This window comes from Copadichromis virginalis, linkage group LG10, assembly GCF_057382275.1.
Source record: "Copadichromis virginalis isolate Kocher_CV1m ecotype Utaka linkage group LG10, C_Virginalis_male_GT1.1, whole genome shotgun sequence".
NCBI classification, from domain to species: Eukaryota; Metazoa; Chordata; class Actinopteri; order Cichliformes; family Cichlidae; genus Copadichromis; species Copadichromis virginalis.
This window is the reverse complement of record NC_140627.1, coordinates 10,622,299-10,644,237: the sequence shown is the minus strand read 5'-3', so window position 1 is coordinate 10,644,237 and position 21,939 is coordinate 10,622,299. Positions and strand designations below refer to the sequence as shown.

The 21,939-nt window shown below is 39.0% G+C and overlaps 1 protein-coding gene across 2 annotated transcripts in view; it reads left to right on the top strand.

The window, feature by feature from the left end:
- Positions 1 to 1,732: 1,732 nt before the first annotated feature.
- pcdh1a (protocadherin 1a) overlaps positions 1,733 to 21,939 on the top strand; it is a 113,595-nt gene continuing 93,388 nt past the window's right edge. Inside the window, exons 1-3 of one of the 2 annotated variants that reach the window (XM_085469770.1) lie at positions 1,733 to 2,340; positions 10,046 to 10,860; positions 11,442 to 13,628. In XM_085469770.1, the coding sequence (XP_085325896.1) occupies positions 10,066 to 10,860; positions 11,442 to 13,628 (2,982 nt within the window). In that variant the 5' untranslated portion in view covers positions 1,733 to 2,340; positions 10,046 to 10,065. Of the gene's footprint in view, positions 2,341 to 6,323; positions 6,418 to 10,045; positions 10,861 to 11,441; positions 13,629 to 21,939 lie in introns of those variants that run through there. The other variant, XM_085469769.1, reaches the window with a different exon arrangement.

The window sequence follows — 21,939 nt, the reverse complement described above, 5'->3', positions numbered from 1 at the left end:
TGGGCAGGCCCATTTTTGGGAAATTTGAGGGCATAATCTGCCTTTCTTCTGATGCACCTATTACCCTTCCCTTGTCCTCGTTTTTTCCTCACATCATAATATGGCCACCAGGAAAAAGAGAATGGGAATCAAACCTGCCTGCGCTCTTTAAAGACATCAAATGCAGTGTTTTAAGCAGTTATACCTGAAATAGACAATAGAAATGTTAAATCATGGCCTTGGTCTGCCTCAGCTCTCTGGTTAAATAAAAGCATGAATATGAATGCCAGATATCCTTATAAATTCGTTTTGAGTGAAGCTTTAACAAGGTCACCATACATGTAATCAGTTGTTTCACTTTAACTGTCTTGAAACACTGCCTTCAATTTCCAATTGTCTATTTAATTAGACAGGAAAAGATCAGCAAACAACCAAATAACAAAAATGATTCTTTAACACATCTATAATGAAATATAATGATTTTGCTCAAGTGGGTTGGTCACTTTGTTGGAACACTGACTCATAATCTCCTAATTATTTCGTAATTGATTTTCATTTGTATGCATAAAATGTTTATTTCTTCTCCTCCAACATTTACCCTTTCATTTTGTAGGCTACCTCGCAGTGTTCTTAGGCGCCTTCTGGGCCACCTGTGAAATTACTTAAATGTTATTAGTATGGCTGTTGAAAAGCAGCATAGCGGTGGCGATGCGTGGGCGGGAGCTCTAATATGATTGGCTCAGGGACACTGTAAGCCTGAGTGGCAGCCCTTAATGGGAGCCCTGGAGAGGTAACCCAACAGCTGTGTGTTTGCAGCTAATGAGAGATGGGGGAGGAGTAAAGGATCACAGACTGGAAACACTCTGATAAACTCTTGCTTCTGAATGGCTTGGGAAGATAGGAAATCAAGTTTTCTCCGGAGGACATTGCTTAAGGCTTTCCTTTGTGACAAAACCCTGCATTTGACTCATTACTCCTGGTCCATTGCTTTATGCCTAAGCAGTTATGATCACTGGCATCAGTGTTCAGGAAGAAAGGAAGAGAGTAACTGTGGCGTGGGATGAATTTCTCTCCCTGCTGAGCCATGCTGATTTATAGCCCTGAGCAAAAGCATTGTTTTTTTAATTACACTGCTGCAGTTTTAACAGATGATGCCACACATTACTAGTTTATTCCATTGTACACCAACAGCACAGTTTGTTTCACGTGCGGTTGATAGTCATTGTCTCCAAGAACAAGACAGTGTAGCGCATATTACTCCTACATCAAGCATTATTAACAGTTTCCTCAGCAGATATATGTGCTGCTTCTCTTCTTCCCTATCATAACCGCCTGAGGGTGGCGCCAAATGAATAAATAGTGGCCAAACAGCTTCCATTTTAGGCCGCTCATTTTGCTACATGTAATGCATATCAACAAGTAAACCGCCGGCACTGGCTACCTGTTACATCAATTTTGGACACGTTGTGCGATTAGTGAGCAGTTTTGAGGGGAAAGGAAAGACTGACACGAATTAAAATAGTGCAAGGCAAGCGGAGTGATTTCTTGATAAGCTTATTTAATAAGGTGCATCCCCCTGTTTGAGCTGACCCACTTTAATAAGATCCTCTTAAACTGTAGGCATCACATAATTTCCTGGTAGGCAGCCTTGGCATAATGTAGCGTATGAAGTTGCTGTGTGCTGCGGTGGATGGGAGCCCCACCTCCTCCCACGCTCTGATGAGTAGAGAGAGAAAAGAGAGAGGGAGCTAGGGGAGCAACTAACGTACCCACTGTATCTCACCACTTGCTGTCTGGAAATGCTTCAGATGGGCTTCTTGTTTAGGACCGGTTAGCGGTTTCTTTTTGCACGTTGCGAAAATGACATTTCTTTTGCTGTGTTTTAGACATCCAGTGCGTCCTTAGAGTGCGCTCTAAGCTACTTAGATCAGGGCTGGAGAAACTTGGACCAAAGGGATGCGACAGCGAGTGCAAATCTTTCCAAGGATCAGTTACTGAGGATTGAAAATGGCACACAGTAGGGCATCTTTATGGAATGAGATTCTTGGTTTCCCATCTCTGTCATAAAACAGTCTATACAATATAATTGCTCATAAGTTACAGCCGCATATTCTCACGGACTGAAAACTGTCTCTGTTCTTCACACTGTGGGACGGCGGTGAACGAAGGATTCTGAATTTTCATGCGGAAAGTTCTGAGTACTGTCTATGGATTTTGTGGCCGCTGAAGTGATTTTTGATCTCAGCACTGTGACGGAGGTTTGAGGGTTAGACACCTGCCTCTGGGAGCACCGCTGGACATATCAGCCGCGGGAAGAATTGGCTACGCGACAAGCGCTCACGTAAAAAGTCTCTGGCTCAGGTACTGAAATTACTGCAGAAATAATCAAGAAAGTTGATTTGACCGGTGGCCACTGTGCGTGATTCATGATGCAATGCCAATGAAGTTTATAGGAATGCATTTCGGACTTGTCTGAAGTGTTGTCGCTTAACACAGGCCGTGGCTCAAACAGATCGTTTATACAACAAGTTGCACTTTATAATAGACACACACAGAGCACAAAACAGCTGGCTGTTCGGTGTTACAGGTTGATAGGCGGTATAAAGGCTAGATGTGCCACCCGCAATAAGGATCCTCTGCATGATAAATTAGACGATGCATTTTAATTAAAACCTATGCGAGTAGACACGAGTTCCAGCCTGCGTCGGGGTTGGTATTAAGTCATTAACTCTGCATGTCATTGCACTTCAGCGACAATATGAGTGCGTGCGCTTTTCAAGCTGATCTGTACCGGCGATCGGCTAATTGCATTTTATTGCACCATTATGATTCTGTGAAGCAGAAAATGTGAACCATTTGTATCATCCTTCTTTCGCCATTTATCCCATACTAGCTGCAAACATCATACTAATTGCCTTTATTCGTGCATCTTGATTTGGCGTTGTTTACTCTGAACAATTTCTTGCAAACAATTCGGACTTCTCCTGCAGCCTGTCGTGTTCATAACTGTTATACAGTTTTTCTATGGAGAGATTCGTGATTATAATTGGGGGGTGAAATCTTTGATCAGATCGTCGGCACGGGTAATCTCCTGTGCTCTCCAGTGAGAGTCTGGGGTGTTGTTTCTCGCCACTCCACCGACCACCAGGCACATTTTAATAGTCTGCTCTACGTAATGATGTCGGTCTAAGTTCCCACACATACTTTAGGCTACAAGGCCGTCATAACAGAGCAGATCAAACAGGCCTATAACCTACTTGTAGCCCAGATCTGAGAAACTGTCTGTAAGACATGAACCTGTTAAATGTTATTATCTAAATCATTCAGTGAATGAAACTTCTATCTATCTATCTATCTATCTATCTATCTATCTATCTATCTATCTATCTATCCCACATAAGAATAGACTGTAAGGCTAATTTCCTCTGCCGATTTTATTTTTGAATTATTACCAGTAGGGAACTTTCCTCTGAATATTGTACAATAACATGCAATGTGCCATGTAATGGGGTTGCTGAAGGAAGGGTAAGTGTGTGGTAAACGGATCAAATTGTGGAAAGGGCACAAAAGGATTTTTTTCTGACTTCTCCAGCAGGTATTTGAGCTTGCGGGAGTGAACCTTTACTGCACAAAAGCAGTACAATAACCCCTATAAGGAAATTAAACTCTGTTTTAATCATGTTACACAGAGCAGTGAGGAATCCAAATTATACGATCTGCCAGTTTCTTTATATCTTTATATAAAGAACCTTTTAATATTGGAATGTGGCCTTTTTGATCTCAGTGTATTTCTTTTTTTTTAATTTTACTTCTTTGTGACAGGAGTGACACAAGAGTGTTCTGTGTTTCAGCATGCATATGGATAATTCCAGTGCTCACGCCTTTAGAAAGTGTTTCCAACCAAAGGCTATTGCTTTCTCATTACCGAAACCCACAGTTTGCAGTCAGTATAAGAGTGCAGCCTTACATTTGGCAGTAAATTCCATTGGTAGATCAGCAGTGTAAGGAGAGACCCATAGCTGTGATACTACCTATCATAAATCATGCCGGTGGGAGGGTAATGGATTTTACCTGTTATACTAGCTAAAGGCGCAGAGTCAGCCAATACATCAAATCACATCAGTTGAGAAAATCATTAAATCATCTGTTATCTTTCCACACTCTGGCAAAGCAGGAAGGAGCACAGAACAGCGTTGTACAGCACAAATTCATGAACCTGAGTCCCAGCATGTAACAGGTGAAAATTCAGGTCCTGCTTTTATCAGTTGCTGCAAAACAAGCAGCTACTACAAAATATCCTATTTAATTCCTCTGATGATTTTTTTTCTTCCCGGCACAACTCTAACCTTTTTTCTTATGAGTAATTTACTATTATGCCTCAGTTAATTCTGCATGTGAGTCATTTCTGCTGGACCTGTGGAGCAGCCAACTTAAAGAGCAAATGTCACCCAGTCAGTCTCTGAGTTGACTCAGTCAGAAGATAGTCTGTCTCCATGGCAACCAGAGCAGGCGCACATGCTCCGCAGCACAATTATATTGTTCTTCATTTTTATAACTACCTTTTTTTTTTAATGTATAATACCAACACTTACATAATCAGGCACAAACTCCTTTATCATTTTTTAAAATAATTTCATTTTAAGCCAAACATTGTTCTAAATCTTTCACAAACAATGCAAATTACTTTTGCTTTGCAATAAATTGTTACATACTGGCACGTAAAAGATGTGTTATTTATTTTTCAATTACAAAAATGAAAAACAACATAATCACTCCATATTTTATACAATGTTATTGTTAGCTGAAGTACTGCATTAACTTTTTTATTAGCATTTATCTTACCAATTATTTCTGTTTAATCAAACTTCACCCTCCTACTTGTATTTCCTTCCCTATATTTATCAGAGTTACTTACAGTAAATAAAGTAGTGCTAATTCTATCTCTGTCTCTCATTTGTCTCTCTTTCTCTGTGTTTGTGTATATATATATATATATATATATATATATATATATTGTGTGTGTCCTCAGAATGAAAATTGTAGCACCATCTTTTATAGCAGTAAACAGTGGTAAAGATATCTCTGCACTTCTCTCCAGTTGATTCAGGACTGGATCTGTCATATAGGCTTGGATGGTACCAATTTTTCAGAGGTCATTTTTATGACTGGGTTCAGCAACCACAGCCTTAGCGAGGCAGGGACTTGTTTCCTTGGGAACCGCAGCACAACCTGACACAACCTAGGCTGGCACTTTGATTGTAGACACGCAGAAGTTGAAAAGTTCTCTTGAACAGATGGGTCAACTGGATTGTGCACTGTGTGAGGGCTCAGTGTGAGGCTCAATCAGACCTCGTAGTTTGACTGATGTTTTAGCTGCCTGTGAAGTTTTTCACCTTCTCCTCAATGAAGAACAAAAAATTGCAGCGGTGGAGTGGAGGAGTCCTGCATTTTTATCTATTCATTTATTTTAGAACATGGTGAAGCGCATCAATGATTATTACTTCTTCAATCTATGATACGCAGACATCAGAATGATAATGATGGAAGATATATTGTTAGGAGACAACAGTATTGTTCTGAATATATTGCTGAAATTCAAATCAAAACAGCATATTTTCCCACAGCACCTTTTGCATGTTTTTTCTGGCAAATAAGCAATGGTCATTTCTTTTAATTATTACAAAGGTCTATGGTTGTAGAAAAGACAAACTAAATTTAACACATAACACAATTTCACATTTAATAGTTCTATTTGTTTCTTTTTCTTTATAAAAATAATGCAGCAAAAAGTACCACAGTACTTTACCAGACACTTTTTTCAAGGTTTGTTTTTTTGCCTTCAGGTCAAGGAGTTGTGTAGTCAAATAGCAACCTCTACACCTCTACACTACATTTCAGTAAAACTTGAACATAAGTGACAACAACCTCCCAGGTGTGAAAGTGGGCATGAGTGAGAACCACTTTTCTTCCCCTCTTAGAGACACTCTTATCTATAGAGATCGTTGACAGGTGAAAAAGTATGCTTGGGTGAGCTTCTCCACCAAATTGTGAGTCTGTGTAATGATGGCCAAACTGAACATAAGTCATAAAACATTGACTCAATTGTTTGGACTTGTACTTACAGTTGGCACTCCTGATGGTCTTAATAAGCTAAGGTTTGGCCAGGCAGAGTTCTTGCTGTGTGGCAGGTCAATCCAGATAAACCTTGGGCTCTTAAACTCTACTGCTAAGCAGTTTTGCCTCGACTGCGTTTTCTGTTGCAAAGTTAAACATCTACACAAAACAAACAACAGACACTAGACCCATCGGGCAGTTTGAGGCTCTCTTTGAAAGTCCACCTCCATACTGTGGTACAGGCTGCCTTCAGCATTCATTTTTCAGTTTTTTCAACATAGCAACCATCTGGACCATTGCGTGATCACAGCATGAGGTTTTGTGGTGAGTGCTGCTTCACTGGTAGACTTAAAGTTCCCTCCTCAGTCAAACAGTGGATGCCTTGATTGTATTTGGAAGGATTTTGTTTTTTTCCCTAAGAATATGTGTTGCTCTGGATCACCTTCATAAGGTCTCTGGCTCAGTATGCTAATTGGATTGTCTATTTGAACATGGTGTATTTTCCAACAAACAGTGCTCAAGGGAATTAGAGTCACCTAGGCAATACACAGTCTCTACAGTTCTGCCTCCTGGACTTACACAAGTTGTACTAGAGTTACCCAAGCAAGCAATGTCAAAGTTGTCCCGTGGAGCAGCTAGCAAAACATATTTTAGAGTTATAATTGGTTGTTCAGACGACAAATGAAAAAAAGTTTATATTCAGTGATTCTTTTTTAGTTTATTACAGCAGTGCTGCCACAATACTTGGTTGTTGACAGGGTGAATTTTAATAACCAAAAAGATTTCATTTTCTCAGCCTAGCACTTTCTCAATATTGCAGTCTTGCAATGTCTGATCCAGTTCAGTATTTTTCTTCCAGAGCTGGCATTTTTATAGCTGATTTCATTCATTAAGGAAGCTAAAATCTTAATTTTGGAAATGACTAAGAAAAGTATTTGATTTTTTGAGCAGTTCAACAGGACTCAACTATGACAAAAACATTTTATCACTCTGAGAGAACTAACCTCTTGTTCCTCCCTTTGATTTTCTGCTGAATTATGTATCGCGATCTGCCTGAATCAGCTTGTAGTCTTGTGGGTCTACCATCTGGGATGACAGATGATAACTAAGTTTTTTGGAGAAAAAGAGCTGAGATGCAGGGAATGTCACTCCTAGTTGTGTTCAGCACTTCTAATTTATCAATTTTGCTGCTCAGGTAGTAAATTTCAGTGAGACATCCAGTAGTCCAAGAAGTTTCACATCCTCCAGTAGGGAAAAATCTCCTGTTTCCCTTTGCCACCACCTCAGAGCACTTTGAGATGAGAAAAGGAAATCTGGCACTGTCAAGCTTTTGATAAAATATTTGTGGGAAAGCTGAGGAATGTGAGATAAAACCCAAAGGCGTGGTGTCAATGATATTCAGCAGAGATTCTCGCTGAGTGATAGCAAAACGCATATTTTACGAACAACATGAATTTTAATGTAAATGTAAACAAAGAAAAAAAAGGACACTAATTCACTAGACTGTCAGGCATGGTGCCATCTGGAAGACAGGCATGAGGCCAACTGGAAAACATTAAGTCATGAGTGTCATCAACCATAACAATCATGTCACTATCAAAGCATGGCTATTCATTGCAGAAGTGGCTATAATATCAGGGGAGCAGTTACAACCAAACCATTATAAAATCAGCTACGGTATGCCATTTTTAGATGCCACATTGTATAAATACATTTGAAAACTTTGAAATTTAACAGTGAATTTTAAAATAGAAATGAAAAAAAAAAAGATGATGCACATATCAAGTAAGCTAAAGTAATTTTTACTGAATTCTCCAAATACCAATTTAATTGAAGCAATACATACATGCACACCTCATAAGTTCACATATCTTGTTGAAAGCATGTGTTTAATGGAATGGTAGGCAGCAGTATGAAACATTTACAGTGTGATTTATAATTCCCCTTAAAATTATATCCCATGGGATGCTGTTAATGTCAGTCTTGGGTATAAGAAAAGTGTATCTGCTGATTGCGTTTTTGCTTCTTCCTGCCTTTTTATACTGCAAACATGAACTGGAGAAAGCGCAATCACTGTTCATGCCACATTGACTACAGGTTCTCCTCACAAATGTAAAAAGGGAGACATTGATTTTTGAGCAATTAGTGCATCAATAACTAGCACTTTCAATTTTAATGTATTCAAAAGGAATTGGATTTTTCATTGAATTTCTGTATATTTGTGTTTTGCTGTCTAGCTTAATACTCATTTACCTTACTCCTGTATGGAACATTGCGGCATGCAGTTGCATTTTAAATAACTCCATTTGCTGTCGTGTATGTATATTTCTATCAGCTCTCACCCACACTGACTAGGGAAGCATTGATTCCTCTTGTTCTTTTCCTAATCCCTAACTGACGACATAGACCCACACTAGACTGAGCACCTGTGTTCTTTTCTGTTTCAGTTGAAAAACTATTGTGGAAATAATTGGAACTATTCACCTGTGTTTGGATTAACATAATGATTTACTTCTACATAACTTTTTAAACTAGAAGTAGCATTTTGTTTTCGCTGTAACTTTCTTTAAAAGCCTGTGAAAATAAAGAAATGCTGTAAAACAGTGCAGCATTGAAGAGACAGTGACTGCGACATGGACTGCTGTTGTCTAATTATAACCCGAGTCATTAAAGCTGGTATTGATCAGCATATTGAAGTTTTGCATTAGTAACACAAACATAGCACAATAAAATCGGATGCACTGAAATGAACTCTACTTGATTAGTAAGTGGACACTCACTGATTCAGCAGACACACAATTTTTTTAAACTGTTTTCACGATGAAGTTTTCCAGAGCATGAGACCTTGAAACTTAACCCCAATGATTGCTCCTATTTCAATTACCAATAGGACTCAAACACACACACATGCATATACACACACACACAGAAAGAAAGAAAGAGAGAGAGGGGAAATAATTATACTCTAAAATCATTGTAGCATGAAAAAAACAGAAGTCTTTTGCTAGAAGGAGTAAAGATCAAAGAAGACACTAAAATAATGGGTCACAGTTGTAGAGTTGAAAGGTTCAAAATCAAACACAATAATTACAGTGTTTGAGCTAGCCAGTGGCAATGGAGTGTGGAAATGTCTGCATTGTGCAATGCCAGGTGGAAGCTGGATGTGATGATAGTAGCAAAGTTGCATAATTGGCATGAGAAAGAAATTTGACTCTATGACCTTTAGTATGCAAGTGTTCATTGTCAGACGCCTCTTGGGTAAACAAATTGGTCAAATATATCATTTCTCTCAGCAGACAAAATCTTCGCTCGTAAGGGTGTATTCTTGAGCGTGGATTTCAAACCATAGGTTATTTTAGAGCTACATTGCTTCCCTACTCAATGTCTAGCTGTGTAATACAGAAATAATGAGTCTCTTAGGCTGTGAGTTTTTGTATTACATTTTTATTTGATTATTCAGCTGAAACAATCCACACTGGCCCTGAAGTTTGTTTTGGATGTAAGCTCACAAGATATAATTTCTTGTTCCTACATTCATTTTTCCATGAATTTCATAAAGCTGAGATATTCATTGAAACTCTTGAAGCTCTGAGACTGAAAAGAAGCCATGCTGGGATAGCTATGATTGCATTTTTTTAAATGCCCTATTTTCTCTTTGTTATTGTTGTTGTCTAATTATTGTGTTGTTCTTCTAGGTATGCTGTATTTTACTGCAAGTTATTGAAAAAAAAAAAACGATTAATTTTATAGCTGTAGAGTCATTATTCAAAAACACAGTGCTGCTTGCTTCCCCTGTCTAATGTTTCACTTTGACCCTCTGTTATTTTTTTTTTTTCATTTTTGAATAATTAAATAAAAAGTAACAGCTATGTAAATATTGCTTTATGGAGCTAGGTTTCAGCAGAAAGGGAACCAGCTTTTTAACCCATATTGTGTTTTTTTCATTTTACAGGCAGATCGTCTGATGACCTAATGGAACTGAATTTACAAGTGATATTGTGTTGGGTCGTGGTGCTGCATTGTGGCTCTGCTGAAGGCAGTATCCTGTACCGGGTCCAGGAGGAGCAACCTCCAAATACTCTTATAGGTAGCCTGGCAGCAGACCAGGGACTGCCAGACTCAGGTCACCTTTACAAGCTAGAGGTGGGTGCCCCTTATCTTCGTGTCGATGGAAAGACAGGGGACATTTACACCACAGAGATTCCTATAGACAGAGAAACCCTGAGGGACTGTCGCTCCCTGGCTAAGGGTAAACCCTGCTACCTGGAATTTGAAGTATCAGTGACTGATCTGATACAAAACCAGAGCCCACGGCTTATTGAAGGACGCATTGAAGTACAGGACATCAATGACAACACCCCCCAATTTCCTTCTTCTGTGCTTACCATCTCAGTCCCCGAGAACACGATCATGGGAGCGTTATTCTCCATACCTCTAGCTACAGACAGGGACTCTGACAGGAATGGGGTAGCTGACTATGCGCTGACTGCAGGGCCAGATGCTGCAACCCTGTTTGGTTTGCAAGTGGCTGATGACAGGGGAGGGAAGCTCCCACAGCTCATTGTCCTGGGCAACCTAGATCGTGAGTTAAAGGATTCTTATGACCTCACCATAAAGGCAGTGGACGGAGGAAACCCTCAGCGCTACAGCAGTGCATTACTCAGAGTGGTGGTGACTGATGCCAATGATAACGCTCCCAAGTTTGAAAAGTCCACCTATGAGGCAGAGGTTTCGGAAAATAGCCCTGTCGGACACTCTGTGTTGCAGGTAATTTAAAAACTTTTTTTGTATAATGTTGTAGTCTGGATTGCAAAGTTAAATTGTAACCAGCAATGTCTTTCTGAATAAATGTATAGTTTTAAATTTTGGATTTTACCTTTTTCAATATATTTTTGAAGAGAGCATTAGCTCATTATCCTTCTACAGGTAATAAATGCTTATATCTTGTATTGACAATGTAGTTGCAGAACAGTGTGAGATATTATTTTCGGAGTATAAATTGCTCTGTGCAGGATTTTCACAGCATGTTGCTGCGGATTTACACTGATTATCATGAAGGAAATGTCAGGCCTAATAATTTACAACCTTTCATTGAATCCTAGAAAAAAGAGAAAAGAAGGCTAGTGATGTAACTATCAAAAAACAGAGGAAAAGCAATAGCCAAAACAAAGTTATCTACATGCTGTGATTTAAAGTGATCAGGCCCACACAGATTCCTGGATTAATTTATTCAGTGACCAATGATTCATTAGTTACATTCATTGTTAGTGTTGTAAATAACATTAGTTACAACACTAACTGTTGCGCATATTTAATGACTTTAACCATTGAATATGTTTTGATTACAGGTTAAAGCAAACGACTCTGACATGGGCCCGAATGGAGAAATTGAGTACACCCTTCACCAGGCAGTAGACCCAGTGCCGAAACTCTTACGAATTGATCGGTCCACTGGCATCATCTATGTCAAAGGACCACTGGACAGGGAGGAAATCAGCAGCTTGTCCTTCTATGTGATAGCAAGGGATAAAGGCCCTCAGCCTAAAAGCTCTAAGACATTTGTAACCATTGAAGTGACTGACCAAAATGACAATGCTCCAGCTGTGGAGATTCGTGGGATTGGCCTTGTGACGCACAGTGAAGGAGTGGCAAATATTTCCGAAGACATGCCAGTGGGAACAGCTGTTGCTTTAGTTCAAGTATCTGACAAAGATGAGGGAGAAAACGCTGTGGTCACTTGTGTGGTAGCAGGTGATGTGCCATTTCAGCTTCGCCCTGCCAGTGACTCAACCAGTGACAACAAGAGGAAGTATTTCCTACAGACCACCACACCTCTCGACTATGAAAGAGTTAGAGATTACCGAGTAGAGATTGTGGCTGTAGATTCTGGAAACCCAGCACTCTCTAGTACAAACTCTTTGAAGGTTCAAGTGACTGATGTGAACGATAACTCTCCAATATTTTCCCCTACCTTGTTTGAGGTTGATTTTGCTGAAGAAAACCAACCAGGAGAAAAAATTTTAGATGTTATAGCCACAGATGCTGACAGCGGCACTAATGCCGAACTTCTCTATAATATTTTGCCAGATTCATCCATCAAAGGCTTGTTTGAGATTGACCCAAATACAGGCGAAGTAAGAGCCAAAAGCTCTCTTGATCGTGAACACAAAGAACAATATGAGTTTCGTGTCACTGCAGCAGATAAAGGGTCTCCTGTCCATAAAGGAACAGCAACTGTTGTAATAAAAGTAATAGACCGCAATGACAATGATCCCAAATTCATGCTTAGTGGCTACAGTTTTTCAGTCTTGGAAAACATGCCACCTCTGAGTCCAGTTGGTATGGTGACAGTCCTAGATATGGACAAAGGCGAGAATGCCCACGTTCACCTCTCTGTAGAGCCTGATGAAGGAAAGTTTGTTGTTCAAAATGGAACAGGAACTATTCTCTCAAGCATCTCGTTTGACAGGGAGAAAGAAAGCAGCTATAATTTCCGTCTAAAAGCAGTGGATGGAGGAGAGCCACCCAGGTCTTCATATGTGGGTGTTACAATCAATGTACTGGATGAAAATGACAATGATCCCGTGATAACTAAGCCCTCCAACTCTTCCTTCAGACGCTTATCACCTCTAGCCTCCCCAGATAGCCACGTTGAAGTAGTGGAAGCTGAGGACCTGGACAATGGCCCTAATGCAGAGCTGGTGTTCAGTATCGCTGGTGGAAACCCTTACCAGTTATTTCGCATTTCCCCCTCAAGTGGAGAGATCACTCTAGCAAAGGAGATGACACGCAAACATGGTGGATTACATCGCCTAGTGGTGCGAGTAAGTGACAAGGGGAAGCCTGCACGCCACGCTACTGCCCTGGTCCACATCTATGTCAATGAAACCATTTCAAATGTCAGCTTAGTGGAAGCCTTAGTGGGACACAGTCTTTACACTCCACTGGACAGGGACATTGCTGGTGATCCCGACAATGGTTTTGCTGCTCAGCGTAGTAATATATTGTTTGGAAGCCTTGCTGGTGTAGCAGGTGTTGTAATGTTGATCTTGGTGGTGGTATTTATTCGCCACCGCATCCAAAGAGAAACCAAGAGTGGATATCAAGCTGGCAAAAAGGAAACCAAGGACTTATATGCACCCAAACAGGCCCCAAAAAACACCAAAGGCAAACGTGGACGGAAAGGCAAACCTCAGAAGTCTCCAAAACCACTCGGGGAAGACGAAGAGGTCAGCCTTCAAAAAAGTCTGAAGTTCAATCTTGATGGAGTCAATGATAGCCCCAGGATACATCTGCCTTTAACATATTCACCAGGAAGCCCTGATATAGGCAGACACTACCGTTCCAACTCCCCTTTACCCTCCATCCAGCTGCAAGCCCAATCGCCATCTGCCTCACAGAAGCATCAGGTGGTCCAGGACCTCCCTGCCACCAACACCTTCGTAGGAACAGGAGGAGACGACAATTCCACTGGCTCAGACCAGTACTCAGATTACAGCTACAAGACGGGCCAACCGAAGTATAACAACAAACAGGTACAGTTATCTCAAGCGCATAGTAAGGTCTGTCTGAGGAATGGGTGATTGGTTTGGTGGATTTTGTGAGAATGTTGAAAAGCAGTGATTTCATTATAAGACTTGCAATATTTTAGTCTTATTATCTACAGTCCTGAAAATCACAGATTCAACAACTCTCATTCATGACTACTTTGGCAGTTCTAGTAATTTGATATGATTTACTTTGACAATAACAGTCCCAAATTTGAATTATCTGAATGCCATTTTTGTCATTGTGCCATCTATCTGGATTGTAAAAATGTAAAACGATAGTTAAAAATTTAGTACAAATTTGTTACTGGCTGTTTTACTCAGTGCATAACTGTAAATTGTGTGTGATGATATATGAAGAACAGACCAAATCATTTCCAAAATTATATTATCCATTCTTTCTCTTACTAGTAACTGTCTGCTTTGCTTCTCTGGGTAAGGCATGTATATATGTAAAATTGCATAGACAGAAAGAAAGTTGCTGCAAGTATTTGCTCAATTGTGGCACTGCTAAAAAATAAGATTTTGTCAGGTTGGCAGAAGAGTTGAGCAGGGATGGTCTGTTCTCACTTACTTCTGCTCTTCTGCTTGACCTCTAGTACTCTGTAGTGATCTCGGGAGGTCATTTGCTCTTATCTCCCTGCTCCTTATGCTCTTATCTCCTCTTATCTGTACAACATTTGGGCTTGAATCACCATGGAAACAGAAATATTAATAGAGTCAGAAGGGATTACGAACAGAAAGATTTTAGAGAGTAAGGCTAGAAAGCTAGTGTGTCTCTGGGTTTCTGTGTCATCTGCAACTGTGTAAATGTGTGTCTTGGACTACACAAATATAAATTTGTGTGCAGGAGGGGATAAGGCAGATTATCATTATCCTTATATAGTAGAACATCCCTTATTATACAGAAAAATGTCCAGATGTCTTGATCCCACCAGTTACACAGCCACGCTTGAGCCACTGAAATGGATCTGTGGTTTTTATTTATTTACTTTTTTAGTTAAATATGTGCTGAACTCACATTCAACACAGAAAAAAAACAGCTAGTGTCAGTGAGAGGTAAGATGCTGATAAGACAACTTCAAAGAATACCCAGCACCAAAGACAGCTTTGCGCAGGGGCATTCCATCACAAACAACCACAAATTCAAAAACTCAGGGTATGATTAGCAACCTAACATGACTGATTCCTCTGAACCACACTGAGTGAAAAGTGATATATTTGTGAAACACACACCAACTAGATCTAACAATACTTTATTCATGTCGCTACTGTGGCATTCAAAGGATGGCTATTATTTAGTACTGAAAATATTTGACATTGATGTAAACAATTTATTTTCAACCAGGACGAGTTAACATGAGCTTTCAAGACACTTCCTACATTTCAGCCGTACAAAACAGTTTGACATTCTCCAAGGCTTTGCAGATAACGTTTGCCACATAAAAATTAGCAAAAATAGAAGGGGAAAACATGCCGCTGAGTTCTGAACATGTGTAGGTGACACATTTTCTGTGGAGATATCTTCAGAGCCAGTCTCACAGTTGGCTTGTTGGTAGTTTTAGCAGATGTTAGTTGACAGCTTAGGTGATCACAAGCCGTTGTGGGTGGAGTCAGTTTAGAGAACAGTCACCACTGTCTTCTTGATGGACAACATAAGGGACCAAAATGACTGCAAGCCACAGGGTGTGTCTGGGTGTTTGTGTGTAGTGCCAATCTCTCTGTTTGTATGTAGATTTGCTCCTTAATCTAAGAGTGTTAATTGTGTCTGGCACAGATGTAAGCTCTCAGCATTTAACAGTATTGTGTGTGCGCTTTCTCAATATGATCGCATAAATACATATGCAACATGACTCAAGTGAGTGACAGGCTGTTTAAAAACATGGACAGATGTTGAAGCTCATGTGACATACCTCAGCAGATGTTGTCTTGTGTATGGCATCCCCTCTCACATCAGGAAGAACAGATTGACCAAAATATATAATTAAAGCAACTGCCAAGTGATGCGACAGATCTAGAGTGGTGCCATTGTTTTAATTAACTGTGCTGCACTCAACAACTAGTTTTGTTTTTTTGTTTCCCCAATATGGTCAGATGTCTATTTTTTTTTTTTTGTCAAATCTCAAAGTCTCAAATTTCCAGCGTGCATGTTCAGGGATTATGAGCATATGAAACATTACAAGCGTTTAATGATATTTTTTTGTTTCAAGCAGTATCTTCATGCTTTAGGCTTTAATTAGAGACAGTTTCCTTCTGAACACAAATCTATTGTCAGGTGGCATCTGAGCGGATATTAAACAAATTGATCAAAAAAACGATATAAAAGTGTGTGAGTGTGTTTGTGAGTGTGTTAGTGGTATTAGACGTTGATTGCAGAGATATATTTAAAAGATGAAAATATTTTCCCAGGTTTAGATTGCAGGTGCAAATAGACTGATAATGTAAAATTAGATGGAGTGTAATTAAAGACTGTCATACATGCATTAGTATTTATTTGCAGGTAAAATATTGTCTTGTTTGCTGCACCTACTTAACTCTTCATTTTGAACTTATTTGTGGAGCTGGTCATTACAAAATGATTACTTTTTCATCTTCTCTATTTGAACTTATCAGAAGCATCTCTACATTAATATGCTAGATTAATGAACAGCCCAAGGCTGAATAGTAGAATATTAAAGTACTATATTACTCAAGAACCCGAACAGATGTTTCAGATGTGCTAATTAGATCATCATATTACCTAAGCATGTGCCAGCTATATGTGCAAAATAATATTTGTTTAGTTTCCTACACCAGGAGCTAGTACTGCTATCAGTTCAGAAACATTTTGATCTTTTCCCAAGACTCTGTGGAGAATGTTTCAGCCCTGTAATTGTTTTAGATTAACCCACTTCTGCAAATATTCCTAAAATGCTGTTTCCAGGATGTAATGTTTTGCAAAAAAGAAACAGCAACAGACACTCAACGCCACTAATCACACTTCTAATTTTGCATTCCATGTGTCTACAAGCAATAACATTCAGTAACATGGACAGTGCTTTTGCTGCCAACTAGCTCCAAAGCTTCTGAGAGCCATTGCATCAGAGGTGGAAAAAGGATGATAGGCACTAAAGAAGCCCAGCTTCATTCCTCTGTGGTCTGTGTCAACACCCTTTAGAATAACACTCATCAAATGCTAAACTAGAAAGTTTTAGATCAAGGAAAATTACTGAGCACTAATGTAGCATCATAGTCAGCCCAAATGGTTCTATACTAGATTCAAACAAACATGTGGGAGACTTCAAATAGTGGGGTGTTATAGCCTCACTGTACTGAATATGCATAGAGGTTCTTACAGTTTCTGCTTGCACCTGTTTGGGTATTGTTGTAATTAAAGTAGGGACACTAGGAATTTTCCTCAGGGTCTTGGCAAGTTAAGCCATTTTTAGATATATGCCACAATTTTATTCTTGGGCAAACAATATATTGTACTAATTACTGCATGTGAAGTTACCATCCATACAAATAGTGGTTCCTTGATTCTTAAGATTTAAAGGGAAACTTTTTATTTTATTAACAGAATATGAATATTTTAAATAAGTGTGTTTTACCCAGTGTCATCCATTTGGACAAAATAAAGCAAATGAATAGTAGTAGTCACGAAAGTAACATAGCAAAGCAAATGTTGGTACATAGTTGTATTTTGAAAACACAACATTGTAAGCTGCACATTTCTAAATCCAGGCTGCTAAAGGTTGCACCTTTTGTAGTTTACCCCCTCATCACCTTTGAATGTGTGATATTGCATGATGGTTGCTAGAGAAACCAGTGACTCACGTTAGCCATTAGACCTGATAATTAGCTCTGTTGGGTCCAAGAGCTGGCACCTTTTTTCACACTTCATTTAATGAGAATCTTACATATGAACAAAAAGCAAAATGAAAGTCAGGAAGGACTGAAAATCATCTGTTACACAACAATCATTACTGCGTCACTGTATTTTTTATGCATCAACGCATGCTGATAAAATGTTCTATTCATTCAATGAGGATTAATTTTGTCCAGCTCTGGCTTACTTGTTCATCTCCATGCCCACCTGTAGTAGAGTGAGTCAGTGTGAGTCTTAATTAACCTGCTTCTTTGTTAAGAAGGGCCCACACTTTGTGAACTTTAGGCATCCCTTTGAGCTGGGATTAGCCCGATTTAGTCCAATGCGGGTATTTGAAGTCAGCCGAGGTATATTACAGATGAGGCTGGAAGCACAATTTGTTCTTTGAGACTGTGACACACTGGCCCTCAATTACTTAGGTGTGTTTGGAAGTCTTCTTACCGTGCACGAAAAACAAGTGCGTAAAATTACTATCAGATTAATCGAGCATGTGCACTGCCCTTTTTTGCCCTCATCACTATAGTCATGTTAGCAAAACAGAATCATTCTGAACTAACAGATTGGTACAATCTGTATACACGCATACTATCTGCACACGACATTATCTATATAAGAAAATGCATTTACCTCTAGGTTAAGTGGGGAAATTAGTGGCAATGAAAGCACAGAATGAAAGAAAGAAAGAATGAAAGAGAAAACCCTGTACGCTTCACTGAAGCAAGGAAGCAAGAGAAAGTCCAAATGAAGAAAGTGAAACATTTTTGTGCAAAGAGGAAGTCAAAAGACACAGATTCCCACAAATGTTTCCACCAGACTGAGGATTGTTGAAAACAAAAAGTCTGTGGCTGAAATAATGGGGGTTCTGAATGTTGTTTCCCCCTGAGACAGGCACTGTGACTCGGGGAAAAAAAGTTTGGCTATCAAACATTCTATAAAAAAGAAGAAAACAGTGAAGGGGAAGGAGCACGTAATCTGTCAGCTCAAGATGAGAACCTCACTGCAATGAAAAATGAAATTAATTAATTAATTAAAAAAATGTGATAGTGCCAAGAAACTGACTTAAGAAAATGACTGTAATGATGTCATCCAGGAATGATATGGCATTTTTAATACCGTTGAAGCCTACAGTTTTCCATTTAGTATTCTGTTCAGATTTTTTTTTTTTATGTTTTTGATTGATTGTAATTCTGAACATTTTGCGACTTATGGTGTTTTAGAAAACAGCAAGTACTGGCCAAATTAGCCCTGGGTCTTTGATCTCGTCCTTTAGATGCAGTGATAATAGCATTTAGCCAAAATTAATCGTTCTGTCTACAAACAACAATGGCATGGTATCTTCATATCATCATATATTACCATTCCTTTTGTAGGTAAAGTTAATAATGTCTATTTTTCAACAAGCCTGTCTGAAAAGGGCTTGATTATTGCACATTTGAAGAAATAGGACTGATGAAGTCACTGGTATCAGTGAAATAATATTCACATCGTGGCTTTGCCTGAAATTAATCTTGATTCAAGCTGCAATGACTCTGAGCTGGCTGTAAGTGGTTACAAGTTGTACAGGGCAGACAGAAATAAATTAGGTGTAGGCGTTGCTTTTTATCTCCAGGAACAGTGATAAAAAATGTTTAATGAGTCCAGAGATTGAGAATTTTTGGTTAAAGATTTGTTTTTAACATTTATGCCTATTTTATAGGCTGTTGTTACAGACCACCTAATTCTAATATACAGTATTTTGAAAATTTAAGTGTAATGTAACAGAATAGAATTTTTTTTTCTTCCTGGTGACCTGAACTTTTATTGGTTTCTATCAATCTTAATGAATCTTAATTTCTTAATAAGTACTGCTCATTTAGAAATAAACCTTATCTGAATTACAGGGATCTCTAAACTTTCCTCAAATTGTGACAAGGTCAACAGTTTCTGTAAATAACCGTAGTAATAAAATCTCTATGTGCACTAATCACATTTGTAAATAATAAAATAATATGATCAGGGTCTGTATTGGTGGCAGTTGGGTTCAACATTCATAATTTAAACTTGGAAAACAAAATTGTCAAAATCTGTAAAATAGCATTGTCCTTTGTAGAAGTTATGGAAATTTGATATGGATTTATTTTTGAATGATGTTAAATTGGTCAGAATTATGGTAAATGGCCTGTATTTGTATAGCGCTTTACTAGTCCCTAAGGACCCCAAAGTGCTTTACACATCCAGTCATCCACCCATTCACACACTGGTGATGACAAGCTACATTGTGGCCACAGCCACCCTGGGGCACACTGACAGAGGTGGGGCTGCCGGACACTGGCGCCACCGGGCCCTCTGACCACCACCAGTAGGCAACGGGTGAAGTGTCTTGCCCAAGGACACAACGACCAAGCCGGGACTCAAACCGGCAACCTTCCAATTACAAGGCGAACTCCCAACTCTTGAGCCACAATCGCCCCATTATGTGGGGAAATCTTGCAAATAGGGCTGTAACCGTGTTTATGGATGATCTAATGCAGTGGTGCCCAATCCCGGTCCTCGAGAGCTACCGTCCTGCAGCTTTTAGATGCATCCTTGTTCCCACACACCTGAATCAAATGAATGGCTTGTTATCAGGCCTTTGCCAAACATGATGGCATGCTGAAGAGGTAATCAAACATTTGATTCAGCTGTGTTGGAGTAGGGATGCATCTAAAAGCTGCAGGATAGTAGCTCTCGAGGACTGGGATTGGGCAGCCCTGATCTAATGTATCTGTTAACCCTTTTATACATGAATTATGACAACCTCAATCAGGATTTTTTTCTTAAGTATTTTTATTAATCTTTAGCCATGAAAATATTAATAAAAATACTTAAGCAAAAAATCTTGATTGAGGTTTTTTCAATTCATGTATGAAAGGGTTAAATAACAATAATTACAATGAAATACGTCATACATCTATAGTAACATTAAACAACCAGTGGGTGGCAGGGTATGGAGTGACACATCAGTGCCCAATGTAGTGGTTTATGTGCAAGTATACCATCAACACTGACACAAATATAAGAAAACAGCCTTTGAATAGCTGTCCACTGTAGTGGCCACTATGCGTGAAAGGGTTCCACTTAGGAAGCGCTCAGTGAAGGAACCCTGTCTTGATGATAAATTAAGATTAGCAATGCTTTACTGAGATAAGGCTAAAGAGATTCCTTAGAAATGATGATGTATTTCTGACAGAAGATGCTAGTGTAGATTAAGAAATATGTCAACTAAATTGTATTATAACAAAAAGAAGTAATAGATTAATAATATAAGGAAATCCTATACATTTAATAGGCTGGCAGTTGCATTATGGGGTACAGTTGAATGTTATTTAATGCTTTGATCTCAGCAGGGAGACTAAAATATGTTTGTCCTACAGCATTCACCGTAGCTAGGATTATTCACTTAAATTTGGGAGGGTAAGAAAAAAGAATTCAGTTGACCACAGTCTGCGATTTACGGACTTCACTGTAACTTTAAAAAATATATAATACATACATTTGACATAGGAACATTTTCGGGCCCCAAGGATACTAGCAACCACAATGGAGAAGCTAATGGGAATCCAAGTTTTATAAATAATCATAAGAATAATAGTCAGCATGATTCATTATAGTAGTAGTCATAGTAGTAGTAGTAGTAGTGATGGATGTATTCATTTTAACGAGTTGTGTGTATGTTTGCTAAAACAACCTGGGCTTTTTTTCATTTTTTCATATACATGGTTAGGGGCAGTTTTCAATTTGTTTGTGAAGCACAAACAAATTAAGGTGCGAAAATAGTGATAAATCACCGATTTGTGTGTGATATGTTCGTATGCACGATTTAGCAGATTTGTCTTATGCTTATTTTTACTGAAGACCGGTGGAACCATGAAATCACTGAAAATTTGTCATCTGCATTTTACTGAATAGTTGGGAAAGCATGGCGTGCTGCTAAATTATCATTTCCTATCTCACTTTCCAATCTGCCTCCCAGTATTTTACAAACAGACACAGGCACACACGCAGACATACTCACCCACAGACCAGCTCTCTCATTCACACACACAGGCAAGCACACAAACACACAAACAGCTCTTTGTGCACCACATATTTGCCCTGGCTGATTACTCAGAAAAAGAAGGCTAGAAGGAAAGTGAGGTAATGGTGGAGTAATTTGCCCTGCCTGCACGGCATGTTTTCTTACTGTTTTATAGTGTCAATGCATGATTCAATACACTGCATCAGTATTGCATTGTAGTGAAAGCACTGCACATTTGATGCTGCTCCTTCACAACTTCATACAGCCAGATAATAAAGAAAAAAATATGCCACAGTGATCTTAGTTCAGAGCAGTTTATTACTTAAGAAATGCAGTAGTGTATAATTTTGCACCTACCTTTTTATAAAGCATAGTTTTTCCTGTGGGTTTTTTTT